This window comes from Orycteropus afer, unplaced genomic scaffold (assembly GCF_000298275.1).
Source record: "Orycteropus afer afer isolate SDZICR_OR568_19922 unplaced genomic scaffold, OryAfe1.0 scaffold00157, whole genome shotgun sequence".
Lineage (NCBI taxonomy): Eukaryota > Metazoa > Chordata > Mammalia > Tubulidentata > Orycteropodidae > Orycteropus > Orycteropus afer.
Window position 1 is genome coordinate 7,169,494 of NW_006921744.1, and position 21,073 is coordinate 7,190,566.

Genomic DNA, 21,073 nt, shown 5'->3' on the forward strand with positions numbered 1-21,073 from the left:
TAGCGACCCCTCCTTGGGTTTCCGAGGCAGTATCACTACGGAAGTAGGATTGCCCAACCTTCCTTCCGAGGAGTGGCTGGTGGGTTTGAACTGCCAGCTGTCTGGTTAGCAGGCAAGTGTCTTAGCCACTATGCTACCAGAGCTCCCAATATTAGATACTTTAAATTTCCCTTCTGATTTTCTATGACCTAAACCAGTTGTTGTTCTGGTTTTAAACTATTTATTTAAAAAATACTTAAATTATATAGAAAAATTGAATTAATATTAAAATGAATGGCATACCCACTGTCTAAATTTGATTCAACAGTTGTTCCTACACCCTGTTTTTCAGTTTCCTCATGCTGCCGTAACAATCATCACAAACATACTAACCCACTGCCATCGAGTTGGTTCCGACTCATGGCGACTGTGTAGGACAGAGTAGGCCAGTCCTGTAGGGTTTCCAAGGCTTTAAATTTGTATGGAAGCCGACTGCCTGAAGACAGACTGGCTTCAAAGAGCAGAAGTTTATTTTCTCATAGTTCTGGAGGCTGCAAATCCAAATTAGGATTGATTCCTTCCTTGGTAGTTTCAGATATATTTTGGTTCCTTGGTTTGTAGACGATCCTCACATGGCATCTGTCTTTTCGTGTGTGTGTGTCTGTGTGTCTGTGTGTCTGTGTCTATGCTGCTTCTTATACTTCAGAAGTATTTAGGTTTAATCCTTTTCTGATGGGGCCTCATTAACATAACAAAGAAAACCGTATTCCCAAATGGGATCCACAGGTACAGGGATTAGGAGTCCAACACATGTTTTGGGGGCACACAATCCAGTCTGTAACACTATTTGCTTTATCTGTCTCTTCATGTAATATATATATACTATATGTGTGTTATTTTTTTTAAAGTTTTTATTTTAAAATCATTTTTGACTTTCAGAGGAGTTGCAGAAATAGTTCAGAGTTTGTGCATACAACTTCCCTTTCCCTAATGTTAGTGTATTGCGCAGCCACAGTACAATGATCAAAACTAAGAAACTCATATTGGTAAAATATTATTAATTATACTACAGACTTCATTTGGATTTCCTCAGATTTTCCACTAATGTTGTTTCCTGTTCAGGATTAATCCAGGATCCCATATTGCATTTAGTTGTTATGTCTCCTCAGTCTCCCACATACTCATATACACACTGAATTGAAAAATAAGCAGCCAACAATGTGGCATTATACCCCTTAATACTTTAGTGCCTGTCTCCTAAAAATAAAGGCAATAAACAATGATCCCACCTAAGTAAATTAACAATAATTCCCTCATTTTATCTACTACTACCGAAAACCAAAACCAAACCCACTGCCATTGAGTCAGGTCTGACTCATAGACCTTCCTTGGGTTTCTGAGGCAATATCACTACGGAAGTAGATTGCCCAACCTTCCTTCTGGGGAGTGGCTGGAGGGCTTGAACCACCAGCCTTGCCTTAAGCACTACGCCACCAGAGCTCCGCCATCTAATACTAGTCAATATTTATTTCAGCTGTCCTCAAAACATCATTTATAGCTATTTTTTCCATCCTGGTACCAATTAAGGGTGCACATTGCATTTAGTTATTATGATGTTCCTTTAGTTACCTTTATTCTAGAACTATACTCCCACCACTCATCTGTCAGTTTGTTGTATTGTGGTGGCTTGCAAATTGCTGTGAGGCCGGAGGCTATGCCACTGGTATTTGAAATACCAGCAGGGTCACCCATTGTTGACAGGTTTCAGTGGAGCTTCCAGACTAAGACAGACTTGGAAGAAGGAAGGGGCCATCTACTTCTCAAAGAATTGGACAGTGAAAACCTTATGAATAGACGTGAAACACTGTCTGATATATTACTAGAAAACTTTACGAATAGCTCTGAGACATTGTCTGATTTGCTAAAGTGGAGGGTCAACGAAAAAGGGGATGGCCCTCAATGAGATGGGTTGGCACAGTGGCTACAACAATGGGCTTGGGTATAGCAAGGATTGTGAGGCTGGTGCAGGACTGGGCAGTGTTTTGTTCTGTTGTACATTGGGTTGCTAGGAGTCAGAGGTGACTCGACAGCACCTAACACATCAACAACAGAACTGTACTCTCCAGTATGGTAGCCATAAACCTATGTGCCTTCAAATTAAATTTCAATTAATTAAAATTAAAAACTCAGTTCCTCAGTCATTCTAACTACATTTCAAGTGCTCAGTGGGCACATGTGGCTGGTGCCACATTGGACAATACAGACATAGAATATTTATTTCATCAGAGAAAGTTCTGTTGAGCAGTGCTGCTCTAGACTATTCTCCCCATACCTGTTTTCACTATGACATTGACTTTACAATAATAATAATAATAATAATGTGTTTTTGGTGAAGGCTTAAACAACAGTTTAGGCTCCTGTTCAACAAGTTGTTGAGTGAATTGGTTACATTCTTGACAATGCATGAGCATTCTCATTATTACCCTTTTGGTTCCATTTTCATTCAGTGAGTTTTTTTTTTTTTTTGGTTATATATATATTTCCATGTGTGTGTATGTGTGTGTGTGTGGCCACACCAAACATATATTTTTCAGTTGTCCCATGACACTGACTTTTGATAAGACAAGATCAATTGTCTCATAGAACGTCCCACATTGTAGGTTTGTTGTAGTGTTTTCTCTTCTCCCAGATTTTATTCAGATATGTTTGTTTATATTGCTTTAGGATGGACAGAAACAAATGATAAGGTCATGAATAAAATCACAAGTGCTAATATGGAAGGTTATCCTAAGAGGATATGGCTATGAGTCATGAAGCTCACCACGCCCTATCAGATATAATTCTTCAAGATGACATTTTTTGTGTTGGTCTAGGGCAGGGTTTCTCACCCTCAGTACTTTGTTGTGAGAGGCTGTCCTGTGTGTTGTAGGACATTTAGCAGCATCCCTGGCCTTGACTCATGAGATGCTAGAAGCAGTCCTCTAATTGTGACAAGCAAAGTTGTCTCCAGACATTGCTAGATGTTCCCTGCCCCTGGTCAAGAACCACTGGTTTAGGATACTTTGTTTTCTTTTAACTAAAGACTGAGAAAATCTGAAGAATTGGAAGTGATTTATTCTGTATTGAGAGTATAATGCCTGGGACTTAGTATTCATTTATTGACATTTGACAGATGGGGATGTGATGAATGAATATTGAAATAGTAAGGTTTTAGATGTTAGGGGAAAGATGAATTGTATCAGGAAAACTTCCTGGTCCATCTGTCCTCCATTTTCTTCCCATCTTGCTAGGTTTGATCAGAAGTGTAGAATGCAGGGTCCAGGGGATATCTCTACCTTTTGCCTAATTTAATATAAAATGCATTGAAAGTCTATCATAAGCAGAGAAATACTCAATAGTCTGCTATCTCAGAGATCTTTATCCAGGGTGGGAAATAGATAACTACTTAACTCACTGTCATTGATTTGGATCTGACTCACAGTGACCTCTCATTGGGTTTCCAAGGCAGTATCACTATGGAAGTAGATTGCCCAACCTTCCTTCTGAGGAGTGGCTCGTGGGTTTGAACCACCAGCCTTCTGGTTAGCAATCAAATGCCTTAGGCCCTACACCACCAGAGCTCCTAGGAATAGGAAATAGATACAACAGACTTTTCAAAGCTTCAAATCTGAGGATTTAGACATAGCCATTAGGAATTTAATAAAATTTTAACCAGTAATTTACCAACTCTAGAGGGATGTCATATAATTAATCCAGGGTTTGATACTTGCTTTTACATATCAACTCTAAGTATGAGTGGAGGGATAATTTGGACAAGTGCAAAGCCATCAGCTTCTCTCCCTTTCCCTCCACCTCTCAGACAGAATGCAGCCAAAGAGAAGCTAGGCACAATGGCTACAAGCTAGAGCTTTTGCAGTCCAGGCTTGGGTTGGCATCCTGCCTTCTCCCCTTACTGCTTTTTGTGTCCCTGGGCCTGTTTTTTAACCTTGCTTAGTGTTTTCGTCGGTGAAATAGGAAAATAATAGTCCCTACCTTATAGTGTTGCAAGCACAGCATGAGAATGTATTTAACACATTTAACCTGAGCCAGGAACAGAGTTATGATCAGTGAAGGTTTGCTCGTGCAGCCACTCAGGCTTTGTTTATATTTAAAGTCATTTCTATAAGGAAACTGTGTTTAGAATAGGAGTCTCCAGGTGGTACAAATAGTTAATGCATTTCACTGCTAACCAAACGTTTTGAGATTCACCTTCACCCAGAGGTGCCACAGAAGAAAGGCCTGGTGATCTAATTCTGAAAAATCAGGTATTGAAAACCTTGTGGAGCCTAGCTCTACTCTGATACACCATGAGTCAGAGTCAACTTGATGGCAACTGTTTTTTTTTTTTTTTTTTCCCACACTTAGAATGTATACCTACCTACTGCCATTGAGTCGGATCCGACTCATAGCGACCCCCTTCTTGGGTTTCCAAGATGGTATCACTATGGAAGTAGCTTGCTCAACCTTCCTTCTGAGGAGTTTCTTCTGTGGGTTTGAACAGCCAGCTTTCTGGTTAGCAGTCAAATGCCTTAGGCACTACACCACCCAAAACCAAACTCACTGCCATCAAGTTGATTCCGACCTATAGTGACCCCCATTGAGTTTCTGAGGCTGTAAATCTTTACAGAAGTAGATTGTCCTAACTTCTTTCCGTGGAGCAGCTAATGGGTTTGAACCACTGACCTTCTGGTTAGCAGCCAAATGCTTTATCTACTATACCACCAGAGATGCTTTCCCATCTATTATTTCATTTAATCTTCACAATATATATATTAATATTTGTATCATTCTTTATGATATTTTAACTGCAAGGAAACACATGAGTCCATTCTTGAACAATAAATATTAAACTCACTCATGTTCACTTCTAGTGTTGATGGAGGGGCACATAGGAGGCTTCAACGGAATTGTCATGTTGTCTTTCTTAAGCTGGTGGTAGGTACACAGGCATTTGTCACATTAGTCTCTGTACTTTTTGTTTGTCAAAATATTTTGTTAGAGATATTTCTCAAATCAATTCATGTTCATTTTAGCAAATAGAAAGCGCAAAGTAAAAATGTCTTCTGCCTCCACTCTACATAAGTGTCCATTGTTGGCTTTTTGGTGGATATCCTTCTAGATTTTGTTTGTATGTATATGTATATTTAAAAAACAAAAATAGAGATAGTACACATATCTGTACTTGGATGTCCACTTTCCACTCTCTTACATGTGCTTTATAGTCTGTATGGCATTATGTACTTATTTAACCAGATGCCTCTTAATGGACATTTAGGTTGCCCACTCCCAGCCACATTATAAATGAGCTGCAATAAACATCTTTCTATTCTCCATGTGTGCATATTAGCATTTCTGTCTGCTGGAGTCACAGAAGTAGGATTGCTGTTGCACATTTAAGACTTCAAGCATATTACCAAAATGCCCTCCTGACAGTTAGAGGGAAAGCATGGCATCTCACTGTTTCAAGGTGCATTTCTGTGTTGCTGAGATTGAACATTTCTCATATCTTTAGTGGCTGTCTGTATTTCTTCTGTCATGGGCTGCCTATTCCTATGCTTCATACAGTTTTGTATTTTTTTTTCTCATCAATATATCCAGGAAGTCTTTTGGATGAAAATTCCTAACATTATGTATGTAGTGCTTTGCTTTACAGTTTGTAAGTTGCTTTTCATATGTATAATGTCATTTCATCCAGCTCCTAGGTGGTACTTTTTATTGTTACTGCTTTTTGTGGTCCCAGAGGTCTGAAGACATTCTGGACTGAGACTTCCAGCCAGGGAGAGATGGAACCAGGACTCCCATGTAGTTTCCAGACCTCAAATCTTATCTTTTTATGCGATCTGTAGTTTCAAATGTCCATCTTCTAAATCTAGGAATGTATTTACTGAGGAGTCCCCGGGTTGTACAAATAGTTAATACATTAGGCTCCTGACAGCCTGACAGTTTAATTCCACCCAGAGTCACCTCGGAAGAAAGGCCTGGTGAACTATTTCTGAAAAATCAGCCATTGAAAACCCTGTGAAGCACAGTTCTGCTCTTAAGTATCTGGGGTTGCCACGAGTAGGAGTTGGCTTGAAGGCAACTAGTTTCTATTTACTGGCATCCATAAAGCTCATAAAGGAGCTCTGGTGACGTAGTGCCTAAGGCATTTGACTGCTAACCAGAAGGCTGATGGTTCAAACCCACCAGCCACTTCTCAGAAGGAAGATAGGGCAATCTACTTCCATTATGATACTGCCTTGGAAACCCAAGGACAGGTCGCAGTGAGTCAGATTTGACTTCACGGCAATATGTTTGGTTTTGGTTTGGTATAAAGCTCATAATGTCCATAATTTAAGACCATTTTCAACCAAGCACCTTCCAGAGTTTTCCCAGTCACCATTAGGTTACGTTATGACCTTAGCAGCATGAAAACAATAATCTGAGTCTTCACACCTTGAGTATGAATTGGAGTGGGAGGGGCCCCGGCCAAGGGTGTGTTTTCAGGGTCACGTGCTGATGGTCACCCTCCTCTGTGCTCTGCAGAGTTTGTGAAGCGGCTCCGCTACTGCGAGTATCTGGGGAAGTATTTCTGTGACTGCTGCCACTCATACGCGGAGTCCTGCATCCCTGCCCGCATCCTGATGACGTGGGACTTCCGGAAGTACTACGTCAGCAATTTCTCCAAAAGGCTGCTGGACAGCATATGGCACCAGCCCATTTTCAATGTGCTGACAATCAGCCACAGCCTCTATGCGAAAGCCAAGGAATTGGACCGAGTGAGGGTGAGCAGCTGCTTCCACCAAGAAAGCACGTCCTGCCCGCTGGAAAGGTCCTGCCTCAGAAAACACACAGTACATTAGTTTTGGGGTGTGGTCACAAGCACCCCACGGGGCAGATTTATGGTAAATCAAATGACGTTTAAGCTTCACAGCCTTTTTCCAAGGCCCTGCATGGAATTTTGTCTTGATACATAGTTTTACACATATTGTCGTTGTTGTTAGTTGCCCTCCAGTCTGTTGGGACTCAGGGCAGCCCTGTGTGTGCAGAGTAGAACATCTTCACAGGATTTTCAAGGCAGTGACCTTTCAGAAGCAGATCACCTGACCCATCTTCCCAGGCACCTCTTGGGTGGGTTTGAACTGCCAACCTTTCAGTTAGCCATTAACTGCTTAACGATCTGTGTCACCCAGGGACACAGCTTTTATACTTCTTGTTGTTATGTGCAGTTGAGTTGGATCCGACTCATAGCGACCCCTCCTTGAGTTTCCGAGGCGGTATCATTACAGAAGTAGATTGTACAACCTTCCTTCTGAGGAGTGGCTGGTGGGTTTGAACCGTTAGCCTTCTGGTTAGCAGTCAAGTGCTTAAGACACTGTGCTTACTTAGTTCTGTGTTTTTCTTAAAGAGGGCTCCTAAGCTTGTCAGATTCAGGTTCCATAAAACCTGAATCCACCCTGGGCCTTTTCTAGGTCTGTGGACTCAGTTCTGAATGAACCCCTGCTATAGAGACGGTGTCATTCAAAGGCTTGCTTTAGAGTCTTTGCATTTCAAGTTAGAATAAGCATTGACATTTGGAAGAAAGAGTTTATATTTGAGAGACACATTTCCAGTGTCATGTATAAAATTTAACCCTTTCCCCCTGTTTGGTTTCTCATATTAGGAAATGCAGGAGAAGCTTTTTCATATCAAGAAGTTGTTACGGACCTGCAGGTTTGCTGAAAGGTACTCTTTTGGACTGGTCCCAGGCCTGGGAGTTGGGAGGATGATGCCTTGAGTCTGCCTTCCCTCTACACATCTGCTAATCCTCTGAGTGGCTGGTCCAGGATCCCTCATTACACAGAATTTTTAGCAGAGCAATTACATCATGCCTTCTTCAGGAATGCAGACCATCCCATTAAAATTACTAAGCCTTCTAACTCCAACCCACTGCCATTGAGTCAATTCCAACTCATAGTAACCCCTATTGGGTTTCCAAGGCTGTAAATCTTTACGGAAGTAGATTGCCTCTTCTCCCTCGCACAGAGCAGCTGCTGAGTTTGAACTTCTGATTTTCTGGTTAGCAGCCAAATGCCTTACTTACTACATCATCCAAGTTCCTTTTCTAACTCAGCAGTGGTGAATTTAACTTGTTAAGAACAATGAATCCCAGAACAGGACACACATTGTATGATTCCACTTCTATAAAATACCTACCAGGAAACAGTTGCTATTGAGTCAGCTCTAACTTATGGTGGATACCCCAGGTGTGTCAGAGTAGAACACTGCTCCATAGCTTTCAATGGCTGATTTTTCCAGAAGCAGATTGCCAGGCCTTTCTTCCAAGGTACCTTTGGATGGATTCTAACCTCTAACCTTTTGGTTAGCAGCCAATTGTGCTGTTTGCACTACACAGGGACTCCATGAAATACTTAGAATAGGAAAATTCATAGAGATAGAAATTAGAGTTTGGACATAGATCAGAGGTTACCAGGGGCTAGAGGAGGGCAGAAGGAGGAATTATACTTAGTGGGTACAGAATTTCTGTTTGGGGTGATAGAAAGTTTTGGGACTCAATTGTGGTGATGGTTGTACACCATTGTGAATGTGCTTTGTTGTTGTTACATGCCATTGACTCATAACACAACAGAATGAAAGAAGGCCTGGTCCCACACCAGCCTCATAATCATGGCTACATTTGAGCCCATTGTTGTAGCCACTGTATCAGTCCATCTCATTGAGGGTCTTCCTTATATTCTCAGACTCCCTATGACTCACATATTTACCAAATAGGATATTCTTCTCTAGAGACTGATTCCTTCTGACAACATGTCCAAAGTTCATGAGACAAAGCCTTACCATCCTCACTTCCAAACAGCATTCTGGCTGTACTTCTTCTAAGACAGATTTGTTTGTTCTTCTGGCAGTCCATAGCATGATCCATATTCTGTACCAGCATCATAATCCAAAGGCATCACTTCTTCTTTGGTCTTTCTTATTCATTGTCCAGCTTCCGCATGCATATGAGGCTATTGAAAATACCGTGGGCTTGAGTCAGTGCACCTTAGTCCTTAAAGCAACATCTTTGCATTTTAACACTTTAAAGAGGCTTTTGCACAGATTTTTCAGTGCAATACAGCATTTGTTTTCTTGACTGATGCTTTCATGGGCATTGATGTTGGACCCAAGGAAAATGAAATCCTTGACAACTTCAGTCTTTTCTCCATTTATCATGATATTGGCTTATAGGTCCATCAAACCAAAACCCAAACTCACTGCCATCAAGATGATTCCAACTCATAGTGACTCCCAATCTTTACAGAGGCAGACTACCTCCTATTTCTTCTGCAGAGCAACTGGTGGGTTCAAACCAGTGACCTTTTGGTTAGCAGCCAATGCCTTAACAATGACATCATCAGAACGCCATGCTTATTGGCCCAGTTGTGAGGATTTTTGTTTTCTTTATGTTGAGGTGTAATCCATACTGAAGGCTGTAGTCTTTGATCTTCATCAGTAAGCATTTCAAGTCCTCTTCATTTTCAGCAAGTAAGGTTGTATTGTGTGCATGCCACAAGTTGTTAATGAGTCTTCCTCTAATCCTAATGCTGCATTCTTCTTCATACAGTTCAGTTTCTTGGATTATTTGCTCAGTATACAGACTGAATAAGTATGGTGAAAGGACACAACCCCGACATACACATTTCCTGATTTTAAGCCCTGCAGTATCCCTTTGTTTTGTTCGAACAACTGCCTCTTGGTTATGTACAGGTTCCACATGAGCACAATTAAGTGTTCTGGAATTCCCTTTCTTCACAATGTTATCCATGGTTTCTTATGATCCACACAGTTGAATAACTTTCCATAGTCAATAAAACACAGGGAAATATCTTTCTGGTATTCTTTGCTTTTAGCCAAGATCGATCTATCTGATATCAGCAATGATATCCCTCATTCCATGCCCTCTTCTGAATCTGGCTGTCAGTGTACTGCTACAACTGTTTTTGAATTATCTTCAGCAAACTTTTACTTTCATGTGATAGTATTGATATTGTTTGATAATTTATGCATTTTGCTGGCTCACCTTTCTTTGAAATGGGCACAAATATGGATCTATACCTGTTGGTTGGCCAGGTAGCTGTCTTTCATATATCTTGGCATAGATGAGTGAGTGTTTCTAGCATTGCATCCATTTGTTGAAACATCTCAATTGCTATCCCTTAAATTCCTGGAGTTTCTTTTTCACCAGTGCCTTTAGTGTGGCTTGGACTTCTTCCTACAATATCACTGATTGTTGCACATAAGCTACCTCTTGAAATGGTTGAATGTTGACTATTTACTTTTGGTACATCTGTATATTCTTTCCTTTTTTTTTTTTTTTAATGCTCCTGTGTTGTGCAACATTTTGCCCATAGAATACTTCAGAATTACAACTTGAGGCTTGAGCTCTTTCTTCGAATCTTTCAGTTGATAAATGCTGGCATGTTCTTATCTTTTGGTTTTCTAATTGCAGGTCTTTGCACATTTCATTATAATAGTTTACTTTGTCTTCTTGAGCTGCCTTTTGAAAACTTCTGTTTAGCTCTTCTACTTCATCATTTCTCCCATCATTTTAGCTACTCTACATTCAAGAGCAAGTTTCAGAGTCCCTTCTGACATCCATGGAATGTACTTAGTCCCACTGAATTATATACTTAAAATGGTTAAAATAACCAATTTTGTGTCATATATATTTTACATAATTAAAAAAAATTAAATGTAAAGGCTGCTTATGTACAACCAAATACCTTATATGATTTGGTTTCTTGGGTTGGAGGTTTAGGGCTATGGTTTCATGGACCATCTCAGTTAATTGGCTTAATAATGTATTTAGTGTTTCTTTTCTACCTCCTAGTTCTTTGCATGTAGCGCATGGTACCTTAAAAGCTTGCTGGCGGCCATCCAAGCAAGGCACAAAAGTTGGCCTCTATTTGCCTGGAGCAACAGAGGAAGTAGGAGAATCAGGAACAGGACGAGGATATGGAATGGGTGGCTAAGTGCCTCCATGAACAACTGTTTCCTTTGCCATAGAACCAGAAGAACTGGATGGGGCCTGGCTTCCATTTTGATAAAAGATTACATAAAAGAATCCTGATCAAAAGGGGGAAAATGCAAAACAGAATTTAAAATTCTCGTACACTCTAGACTTTCTGGAGTCACAGAGGTGGATGAACCCCTGAAAGAATTGCCCTAAGATAATCTTTAAACCTTAAATGAAAAATATCCCCTGAAGTCTTCTTCAAACCAAACAATACTTCACTAGTAAAAAAGGTCTGCCTTCAGCATTATGCTCTTTTAAGAGCTATCTATATGGGATCAAACTGACAACAGCAACTGGGAAAAGTTAGATAGAAATCTTAGTGGGCAGTGAGTATATGTTAATGAGTGAGGAACAACTCGGAAAAGGAGGGTGAGAATGGTTGCACAACTTGAAGAATGTAATCAGTGTCACTAAATTGTACATGTAGAAATGAATCGGTGTATGTTTTGCTATGTATATTCTCAACAAAAACAACAAAATAAATAAAATTTAAAGAGAGCTAGAAGAATGGGCAGTATAAGATGCAACAACTCTAGTCAGTGACTTTTTCTTTAACCTCTTATGAAACGATGGAGAGATCATGGCCTCCAGAAATTCCGCTTCTAGAAGTTTATCCTAAAGGCTTAACTAGAGATGTGGTCAGAGATTTAGTTAAAGAGTAATTAAATGATAATAAGATAGGTATTAAAAATCTAGGTGCTTAATTATAAAATAATGGTTAATACCGTATCTATAATATAGAAACTGCCTCGGAAACCCAAGGAGGGGTCTCTATGAGTCGGGGCCGACTCGACGGCACATAACAACAACAACAACAATATAGAAACTATACAGCCAATATAGGTATAGGCCTGAATTTATTGACATAAATAGGGTTTCACAATATATTACATAGAAGAAGAGTAGATTTCCCAAGGGAAGAAGGTAAGATTACTTTGTTATAGATGGTGGGATCATGTGGTTTTATTTTTGCTTAAATTTTTTTTAAAGCTTTTTCTACTTTCTTATTTTATTTGATGATGATGTATTGCTTTTGTGCCAAAGGGGCAAGGAGGTGGCATCTCCTGACCTCCTCTAACTCCACAAAAAGAAGACAGAATCACCATCAGCAGCCCAAGGCCTGTTATGATGCCACACATGCCACCACCTTCCGGCCCTATTACTATCATTAATACCAACTATCCCTCCTGCAGCACCCACCACCTCTCTGCTGGGTTCAGTAGTTTGCTGCAGTAGCCACACAGAACTCACAAATTATGGAGTTTATTAGGGAGGCAACAGGCTACAATTCAAGTTTAGGAACATGCTTGGTATCTTTCAGCCGGCTGTGTCTCTTAGCCAGCCGTGTCTCTCAGATGACAGTCTCTCTAAGCAGTACATTTCTCTCTGTCTCTCTCTGTCTCTGTCTCTCCTTTTTGATTAAGTTCACAGGTTACACAATTTTAAAACCCAGAAAAACGGTTTCCTTTTGCTGTGTTCATGGGAAGGCTACAAGAGACACATTTCTTTGCTTGTTCAGCTTTGTGAAGAAGCTTCTATGGAATTTTAATTTCATAGCTTCCAAGCAAACTTGCAAAATATAAAGGGGTAGTGACAAGGTTAACTGTTTTTCTTGGGAAGATTTCTTTTTATTTGTGGTGGTTATGTTTGTGTGCCAACTTGGCTAGGCCTGGTTGAGTGGCTGGGCAGCTGGATGTAATATTTCCCATGATGAGACTGGTAATCAACTCCATGGTGGAATCTACTGTGAGGCAGCTGAATAGCTGCCTTTGGGTATGTAGTCTGCTTCCCATATATAAGAAGCAGCTTTGGGAATGGTCTCTAGCTTATGGCACACTTGGACCCTGCATGTAGCTGTGTCATTGTTCAGCAGCCTGCCATGCTCTGCCAACCTTGGGACTTAAAAAAAAAAAATGGACTTGAGGTAATGGCCTGCCATGTGGTTTGGTAACATTGGGACTTTGCTATTTGATTTGTCAACCTTGGGCTTATTAGCCTCAGCAGCCAGTAGCTGCCCGAGTGAAGAGATGTCTCTAGCTTCAGTGGCCCGGGACTAAGAGGCAGAACTTAAGCCCAAGGTCGAGGGGCTTTCACATAGCCCCTAGAGCCTGGCACTTTGAACTTGGACTTATAGCCTCCAAACTGTGGGAGAATAAACTCCTGTTTGTTCAAGCTATCCCATTTATGGTATATTCTTGTTAGAGAAGCACTAGGTAACCAGAACAGAATTTGGTATTGAGAGAGTGGGGTGCTGCTCTGACAGATACCTAAAATGTGGAAACAGGAGTGGAGTGCATCCTTGACCCGAGACCCTGGCAGAGAGACCCTGGCATGTGGCATGAGAGATGGCAGGAGCAGAGCCAAGAGACTTGGCAGAGAGATACTGGCAGAGAGGCCAGCATGAGAAACAGCAGTAGTAGAGCCCAGAGACCAGCATTAAACAGCAACAGCCTTACCAGCCCACAGAGGAGAAAGCCGGGTGCCACTGGGTAGGCGGCTTCCTGGTGGAATGGGTTGCCTTTGGGCATTAATTGGTGAAGAGATCAGCATGAAATGGAGTAGCAGGTTGGCTGGCCCATGGAGCAAGAACGCTGAGTGCTTTTGGGGCAGGAAGATTTCCAGCAGAGTGGGTTGCCTTCGGCATTAATCGGCAGAAGTGGAGAAACCAAGGAAACGGAAGCAGAGCTGCCTCAGCCTGAAAGGGTAGGACCATGGCCTTTGGGAGTGGAATGACCATAACCCCCTCGGTTTCAAAGAGCCAGGCCTTAGTTGAATTAAAAAAAAAAAAAAAAATTAAGCGTGAGGACCTGCAGAAAACAACTGGCCTCAGTTCTCTCCTTGCCGCTGTGTGGGTGGTTTCTGGAATTCCTTTTTGTTTCCTCTCTGGCAGCACATTAAAGGAGTTTGAGCGGGTGCCAAGACATTTGACTGATGAACTTCACCTGTTTTCCTTGGACGACTTGATCAGGATCAAGAGAGGGCTACTGGCGCCGCTGCTGAAGGAGCTTTTGAAAGCTTCCCTCCTGCATGTGGCCGGCTGTGAGGTGAGGGTTTGCTGAACACAGGTGCATCCCTGAATTGTCCCTTATATGCCAGAGATATGCTGGGGTGTTCTGCACATTGCCTCCTTTAGCCCTCACAAGTCCCATGGGAAGTGATGGGGAAATTTACAGATGAGAAAACTGAGGCTCAGAACCAGGATCATCATCCTGGTAAGTGGCAGAGTGGGGATGCAGGTCAGGGTCAGCTGACTTCTTAGCTTGGGTGCCCACCCTTGCCTGGGGCCTTCCTTGATTCTTACTGCCCCCTGCTGCCAAGTTCAAGTACATGGATTTAGGATTATCAGGACAGGAGGGGCTGTGTCCACATAGATCAAATAATTGTAGTGTAGGGGAAAAGAAAGAAAAAGATGATTTAAGAATACACATTTGAAGTCAGACACAAAAGGAGAAATACTATGTATGATCCCCCAAAAAAACAAAACCAAATTCACTGCCATCGAGTAGATTCCAACTCATAGCAATACCCGTTGGGTTTCCAAGGCTGTAAATCTTTTCAGAAGTAAATCACCCATCTTTCTTCCTTGGAGCTGCTGGTGGATTTGAACTGCTGACCCATCTGGTTAGCAGCCAAATTCCTCATTCACTACGCCACCAGAGCTCCTTATATATGACCTCATTTATCTGAAATTTCTGAAATAGGCAAATGCATAGAGACCAAAGTTCATTAGTGGTGACCAGGGTTGGAGGGCTGGGATGAAGGAGGAGTGAATGGGTCGTTATTACTTAAGAGGCACAGAGTTTCTGTTTACAGCAATGGAAAAACATTTGAAAATGGACAGTAGTGATGGTTGCACAATGTGGTAAGCATAATGTCACTGAATTATGTACTCAAAAATGATTAAAATGGCAAATGTTATATGTTTTACCATAATGGAAAAAAGAAAGATGAACACATTTAAAATCATGATCTTTCTCTGGTGCCTCAAACTGCCTAGATATGAAATTTCTCTGTGCAGAATCAATGTGCTGATACATAATTGCTATAGGAGATACAATCCATTCACTTCTGGAAGTCAGAAACATAGACATTCAAAAAGTGATGCTTATGAAGTTCTGTAAAGTGGTAAGTCAGTTTCTCTATCTTAAGAGACATTTCTGGTGATGATTTTAACCTCTGTTGACTCCTCTCTCAGCTCTGTCAAGGAAGGGGCTTCATTTGTGAATTTTGCCAGAGCACAGCTGTCATCTTCCCCTTTCAGACTGCAACGTGTAGAAGATGTTCAGGTATCTTTACACACAGTATTCCTTCTTTAACCATAATGAGGCTGGTGTATGCTTACATGTTGGATTGGAGGTAATAGTGGTGCTCACACACACAAACCAATATCAAACTTGTTGCCTTTGAGTCAGTTCTGCTCATGTTAACCCCAATGTAGAACTGCCCCAATGGGTTTTCTTCATTGTAATCTTAATGGAAGCAGTTTGCCTTTCTTCTGTGGCACTGTTGAGTGGGTTCAAACTGCCAACCTTTAGGTTAACAGCTGAGTGTAAACACAAAACCATTTGCACCACTTTGTGTGGGGCAGGGATAAAGGATGAAGGATACAGGGTTTGGGTGGAGGAGGTGGTCCCTTTGCTTGTGCCCCAGTTCTTCTACACCAGGGATGGACACATTACAGCCTGCTTTTTTAATGGCACATAGACAAACCCAACTTTGAAGGATTACCTCTGGCTGCTTGTGCACTACCACAACAAGTTGAGTAGTTGTTACAGAAGCCATACCACCCATAAGGCCTAAAACATTTACTGTCTGGCTCTTTACAGAAAAGGATTGCTGACTTTGTTCTGTGATATTAATGCTGAGGGAATCCTGTGCTCTCTAATCTCTGTTTCAGGGAAGAGAGCTGGGTTATGAATTCTGCCACTACCCCCAATATGGACAGGCCACTTTGGAGGTCCCTCCAATGTGGTCTCTGCTATGGATTGAATTTTGTCCTTTAAAAGATGTGTTAAAGTCCTGTTCCCTAAACCTGTGGAAGTGATCCTGTTTGGAAATAGAGCTTTCTTTGTTATGTTAATTAGTCTGTATCAGTGTAGAGTGTGTCCTAAATCTAAACACTTGTGAGTTACAAGGAGCAGCAAATACACAGAGACAAGTATGCACACACTGGGGAAGTTAGATGCCACATGAAGATGACCAAGGAACTGAGGCATGCTGGGGCTACAGAAGCTGAAGGAGACAAGGAGTCCCCCTGTGTTTACAGAGAGACACTTCACCAAGAGCCAGTGCCCTGAATCTGAACTTATAGCCTCCTAAACTATGAGAAAAATATATCTCTGCTCCCTAAATCCACCCGCTTGTGGTATTTCTTTTACTTGAGTGTCCTGGGTAACTGAGACACTCTCCTAGCACATTAATCATTGTTGCAGGGCAGGGGTTTGTGCAGAAAGTTCCCTGTGGCATGTTCCCAGGCTCGACACCTGTGGGGACTGAAAGCAGCAGGGTTGGGCAGAGGAATAAGTTGCACCAAAGGCCTCAGCCCATCTCCCAGGGAGCTCTGGAGTCAAGGGTGACTTTCAGCATTGTCTAATGTTGGGGCAAGGAGGCCAGGTGGGCCTTTAAACCCCACATTGACCATCACTTGGTTTGGTTTTGGGTGTAAGCTGGCCCCAGGGAGGGTGGACCTTGGGTGAGGCAGCTCTCTCCAGTCAGGGCCATTTCCAGAGAAGGAGCATGGCCTCTTGAAAGCTATCAGCCATCAGTATTTCCACAGCTGGGGGAACACGTGCCTTAATCATTGGGTGATTGCATGAGCACACTGCTGTGTCCACTGCACAAAGCTTTCTAAGTTTAATGTCACAGCCTATTGGAGATTGCTGATTCCTATGACTTTCAACAACCTGGATTTTTTTTTTTTTTTTTTTTGAGGAGGGTGGGTGGGAAGACCTTGGAATCTTAGTTTTCTGTTGTTGTTATGTGCCGTGGAGTCATGGAGTTGGACCCTACTCATAGCGACCCCTCCTTGGGTCTCTGAGGTGCTATCACTACGGAAGTAGATTGCCCAACCTTCCCCACCAGCCTTCTGGGTAGCAGTCAAGTGCCTTAGGCACTATGCTACCAGAGTTCCCAAAACAAAATCACTGTCCTTCAGTCATTTCTGACTCATAGAGACCCCTCCTCGGGTTTCTGAGGCAGTATCTCTACAGAAGTAAATTGCTTAATCTTCCTTCCTAGGAGTGGCTGGTGGGTTTGAACCACCCGACTTCTGTTTAGCTGTCAAAGGCACTATGCCACCGGAGTTCCATTCTTAGTTTCCTAGTACTGCCATAATGAAATACCACAAAATGGGTGGCTTTTAAGAACAAAAATTTATTTTCTCATTGTTCTGACGACTAGAAATCCAAATTAGGGTCTCAGCCACATCAATTTCTTCTGGAGGTTTTGAGAGAGGCACTGACTGTCCCATGCCTCTCCCCTGGCTGCTGGTGGCTGCCCGCAGTCCTTGGCATTCCTTTTTTTTTTTTTTTTTTAATTGTGATTTGGGTGAAATTTACAGAGCAAGTTGACTTTCCATACAGCAGTTCACATACACTTTGTCTCATAACGTTGACTACAATCTACCACAATGCAACAGCTCCCCTCCCACTTCCTCCCGATAGTCAACTCTTCCCAGTGCTATCCCTCCATGCACTCCTGCCCCCTGAGCTGTCTCCCTGTGCACAAACAGCCCTTCTTTTTCCCATCATTGTTCTCTCCAAGGAGTGTGTCTACCTCAGGTAAATGTTCAACTCTTACGCCTCTCTTTTGTTTGGCTGGCAGCCACAGGTATGGATTCAATTCCAGACCTGAAGGGCAGCTAGGGACCATAGTCTTAGTGGTTCCACCAGGCTCTATCAGACCAGCAAACCTGGTCCCCCCACCCCTTTTTTTTTTCCAAATGATTTTGAGTTTTGTTTCACATTGTTTTTCCTCTCTATCCAGGATCTCTTACATAGATCCCCCTCCGAGTGATTGACTGTGGTAGCCGGGCACCATCCAGGTCTGCTGGTCTCATAGTCATATAGGCTACAAATCACATGGTGTACCAGTTGCTAGGACTAATTCTTTCTATGAATCTTTGGTTTTCTTCATTCTTCTTTGCTCTGCATGAAGAGAGACCCACGATTGCATCTAGATGGCTGCTTGCAAGCTTTTAAGATCCCAGTCACTACTTGCCAAAGTAGGAGGTAGAACAATGTTATGTGTAGTATGTTATGCCAATTGAACTTGATGTCCCCTGCAACTGTGGTCCCAAGCCCACAGCTTCAACTATGTGGTCCCTCTGGGTAGCTGGCTGTGACCAAGAAGTGACTACAACCTTGCCCCTTGTCAGCTCTACTATACACCTGGGAATTCAGATCGTACAAATACACTTATAGGACCATTGTCTGCCAACCCTATACGTGGTCTTGGGTACACTCCCTGCTTCATAGACATACCTAATCGTTCAGCCTGTCCACCTATCTATCCACCCATATACTCATGTTTGCCTTCACTGACAACATAGTACTGTATGTGCAAAAGGGTTCATCTTTGTTGTCTGTACCTCCCATGTACCTCTCTATGTTTTCCTCTTCCTCAGTGCTACCATGTTGATCACTCACATTTGGTACATTGCCCTTCTCTTCACCCAAATCAATACTTATCTCTACCTATCTAACAGTGTTCCCTGCCCTCCTCTCCACCCCTGGTAACCAACAAAGAAAATATCCTTCTACAGATAAACCTTTCCTTGACTTACAATAATGGACTAATACAATCTTTGTCCTTCTGTGCCTGACTCATTTCACTCAGCATAATGTCCTCCAAGTTTATCCACGTTATGCGGTGTTTTGCAGATTCTACATTATTCTTTAGGGTTGCATAGTATTCCACTGTGTGTATGTACCATAGTTTAGATATCCATTCCTCAGTTGATGGACATCTAGGTTGTTTCCATCTTTTGACTATTGTAAATAGTGCTGCGATGAACATGGGTGTGCCTATGTCTGTTCTTGTCACGGCTCTCCCTTCTTTAGGATATATACACCTAGTTGGCATTCCTTTTGTGCTTATAGATGCATTTGTCTGCAGTCTGTCTTTCCCCTGTGCATGACTATTTCCTTGTTTATTCTTCTCCTCCCCATGCATTTTTTTTTTTTTTCCTTTTCACCTTGTTAACATTTTATTGTGGTTTGGGTGAAAGTTCACAGAGTGCATTAATTTCTTATTCAACAATTTATACACATTTTGTTCCATGATATTAGCTGAAAATCCCTCAGTGTAACAGCACTTTTCCCACTTCTTCTCTGGGTTTCTTGTTTCCGTTCACCCATCTTTCCTGCCTTCTCAACTTTGTTTTCGGACAAACGCTGCCTTTTTAATTGTTTTGAGGACCACATTCCTCACAGGTGTTATTGTTCACTTTAGAGGCTTGTCTATTTTTTGGCTGAAAGGTGATCTCCAGGAGTGGGTTCAGTTCCAGACTTGAAGGGCATCTAAGGGCCATAGTCTTGGGTTCCACCAGTCTACCAAGCTAGTAAGCTTAGTCTTTTTTGTGATTTTGAATTTTGTTCTACATTTTTCTCCTACACTATCCAGGACCTTCTGGTGATCTTGGTTAGAGCAGTTGGTAGTGGTAGCTGGGCACCATCTAGTTCTTTTGCTCTCAGGCTGGTGGAGGCTGTGGTTCGTGAGGTCCATTAGTCCTTTGCACTAATTTTTTCCTTGACTCTTACATTTTCTTCACTCTTCTTTGCTCTGCATTGTTCTCCCCTTTTATAAGACACCATTCAGAAAGGCTTATAGGATTGAAACCCACCCTATTTAATAACAAATTTAACTGATAACAGAAGAAAAGCCCTATTTTCAGACAAGGTCATGTTTACAGCTACAGGGGTTAGGACTTCAACATCTCTTCTTAGGGGACACAATTCATTCCAGACCCCCGCCCTCCCCAGAATGGGGATGAGCTCTGTACATATGCATAGGAGAAAACAAGGTCGCCCGTTTGCTGATCTCTTGTCCTTGCTTGCAGCATGCAGAGCTTGTTTTCACAAGCAGTGCTTCCAGTCCTCTGAGTGCCCCCGGTGTGCGAGGATCACGGCGAGGAGAAGAGTCACGGAAAGTTTGCCCTCCACAGCAACGTGATACCTGAACGTTGTGCAAAAGACTGTTTACCACACCTATTACAGATTGTGTTATTGTAACGTTATTTTACATCTCAGGTCTTGTATAGTTAGGGGAAAAAAAAGCTGACCAATATTCTCTTTATTATATATATATATTTGTTACTTTTAAAAAAATGTAGATTGTTAGTAAGTTTAGTTTACCAGTGGTTTTGTTTACAGATATTCAGTGGTTCTGCTGCTATTTGTTGTGTTTTTAGAGCTTTTTTTTTTGATACTTCTTAAATTGTATTTGAACAGTTATATTTAACTAATGTTAAAGTCTATTTTTGATGAATTATAACTGACAAGGTGAATTACTCAAGTTTCTCTTCCTTTAAAGCTTGTTTGGTAAAACTTAATGAAAAAAAATGCAACCAAATATTTGTTGTTAAGTCTCCCCCCCACTGTAAAGTAACCAGTTTCTGCTGGGTATAGTGTGAATTTTAAATATGATTTAGTAATTGGATTCAATTTTACACATTTTATATATTCCAGGATTGTATAGAGAGTAGGTATTATTTCTGCTGTTACATCTATTTCAAAATGATTTTGAAATCACCAGGCCTTGGCAGTGCTCTGAGGTCTAGAAGTGCCATTCAAAGCAACTGCCTTAAATGGTGTTCTTTTTGGTGGCATAAATCAAATTTGTATTTGACAGCTCTATTTTATACATAGGGAGCTCTGGTAGCATAGTGGCTAAGACACTTGCCTGCTAACCAGACAGCTGGAGGTTCAAACCCATCAGCCACTCCTCGGAAGGAAGGTTGGGCAATCCTACTTCTGTAGTGATACTGCCTCGGAAACCCAAGGAGGGGTCGCTATGAGTCGG

General features: G+C 41.8%; 1 protein-coding gene across 1 annotated transcript in view; it reads left to right on the plus strand.

Annotated features, from left to right (window-relative positions):
• Nucleotides 1-20,224, plus strand: part of RUBCNL (rubicon like autophagy enhancer) — a 61,080-nt gene extending 40,856 nt beyond the window's left edge. The window contains exons 9-13 of the mRNA XM_007946371.1: nucleotides 6,544-6,782; nucleotides 7,661-7,722; nucleotides 13,944-14,097; nucleotides 15,249-15,339; nucleotides 20,112-20,224. Of these exons, the coding sequence (XP_007944562.1) occupies nucleotides 6,544-6,782; nucleotides 7,661-7,722; nucleotides 13,944-14,097; nucleotides 15,249-15,339; nucleotides 20,112-20,224 (659 nt within the window). The remainder of the gene's footprint in view (nucleotides 1-6,543; nucleotides 6,783-7,660; nucleotides 7,723-13,943; nucleotides 14,098-15,248; nucleotides 15,340-20,111) is intronic.
• The last annotated feature ends 849 nt before the right edge of the window (nucleotides 20,225-21,073 follow it).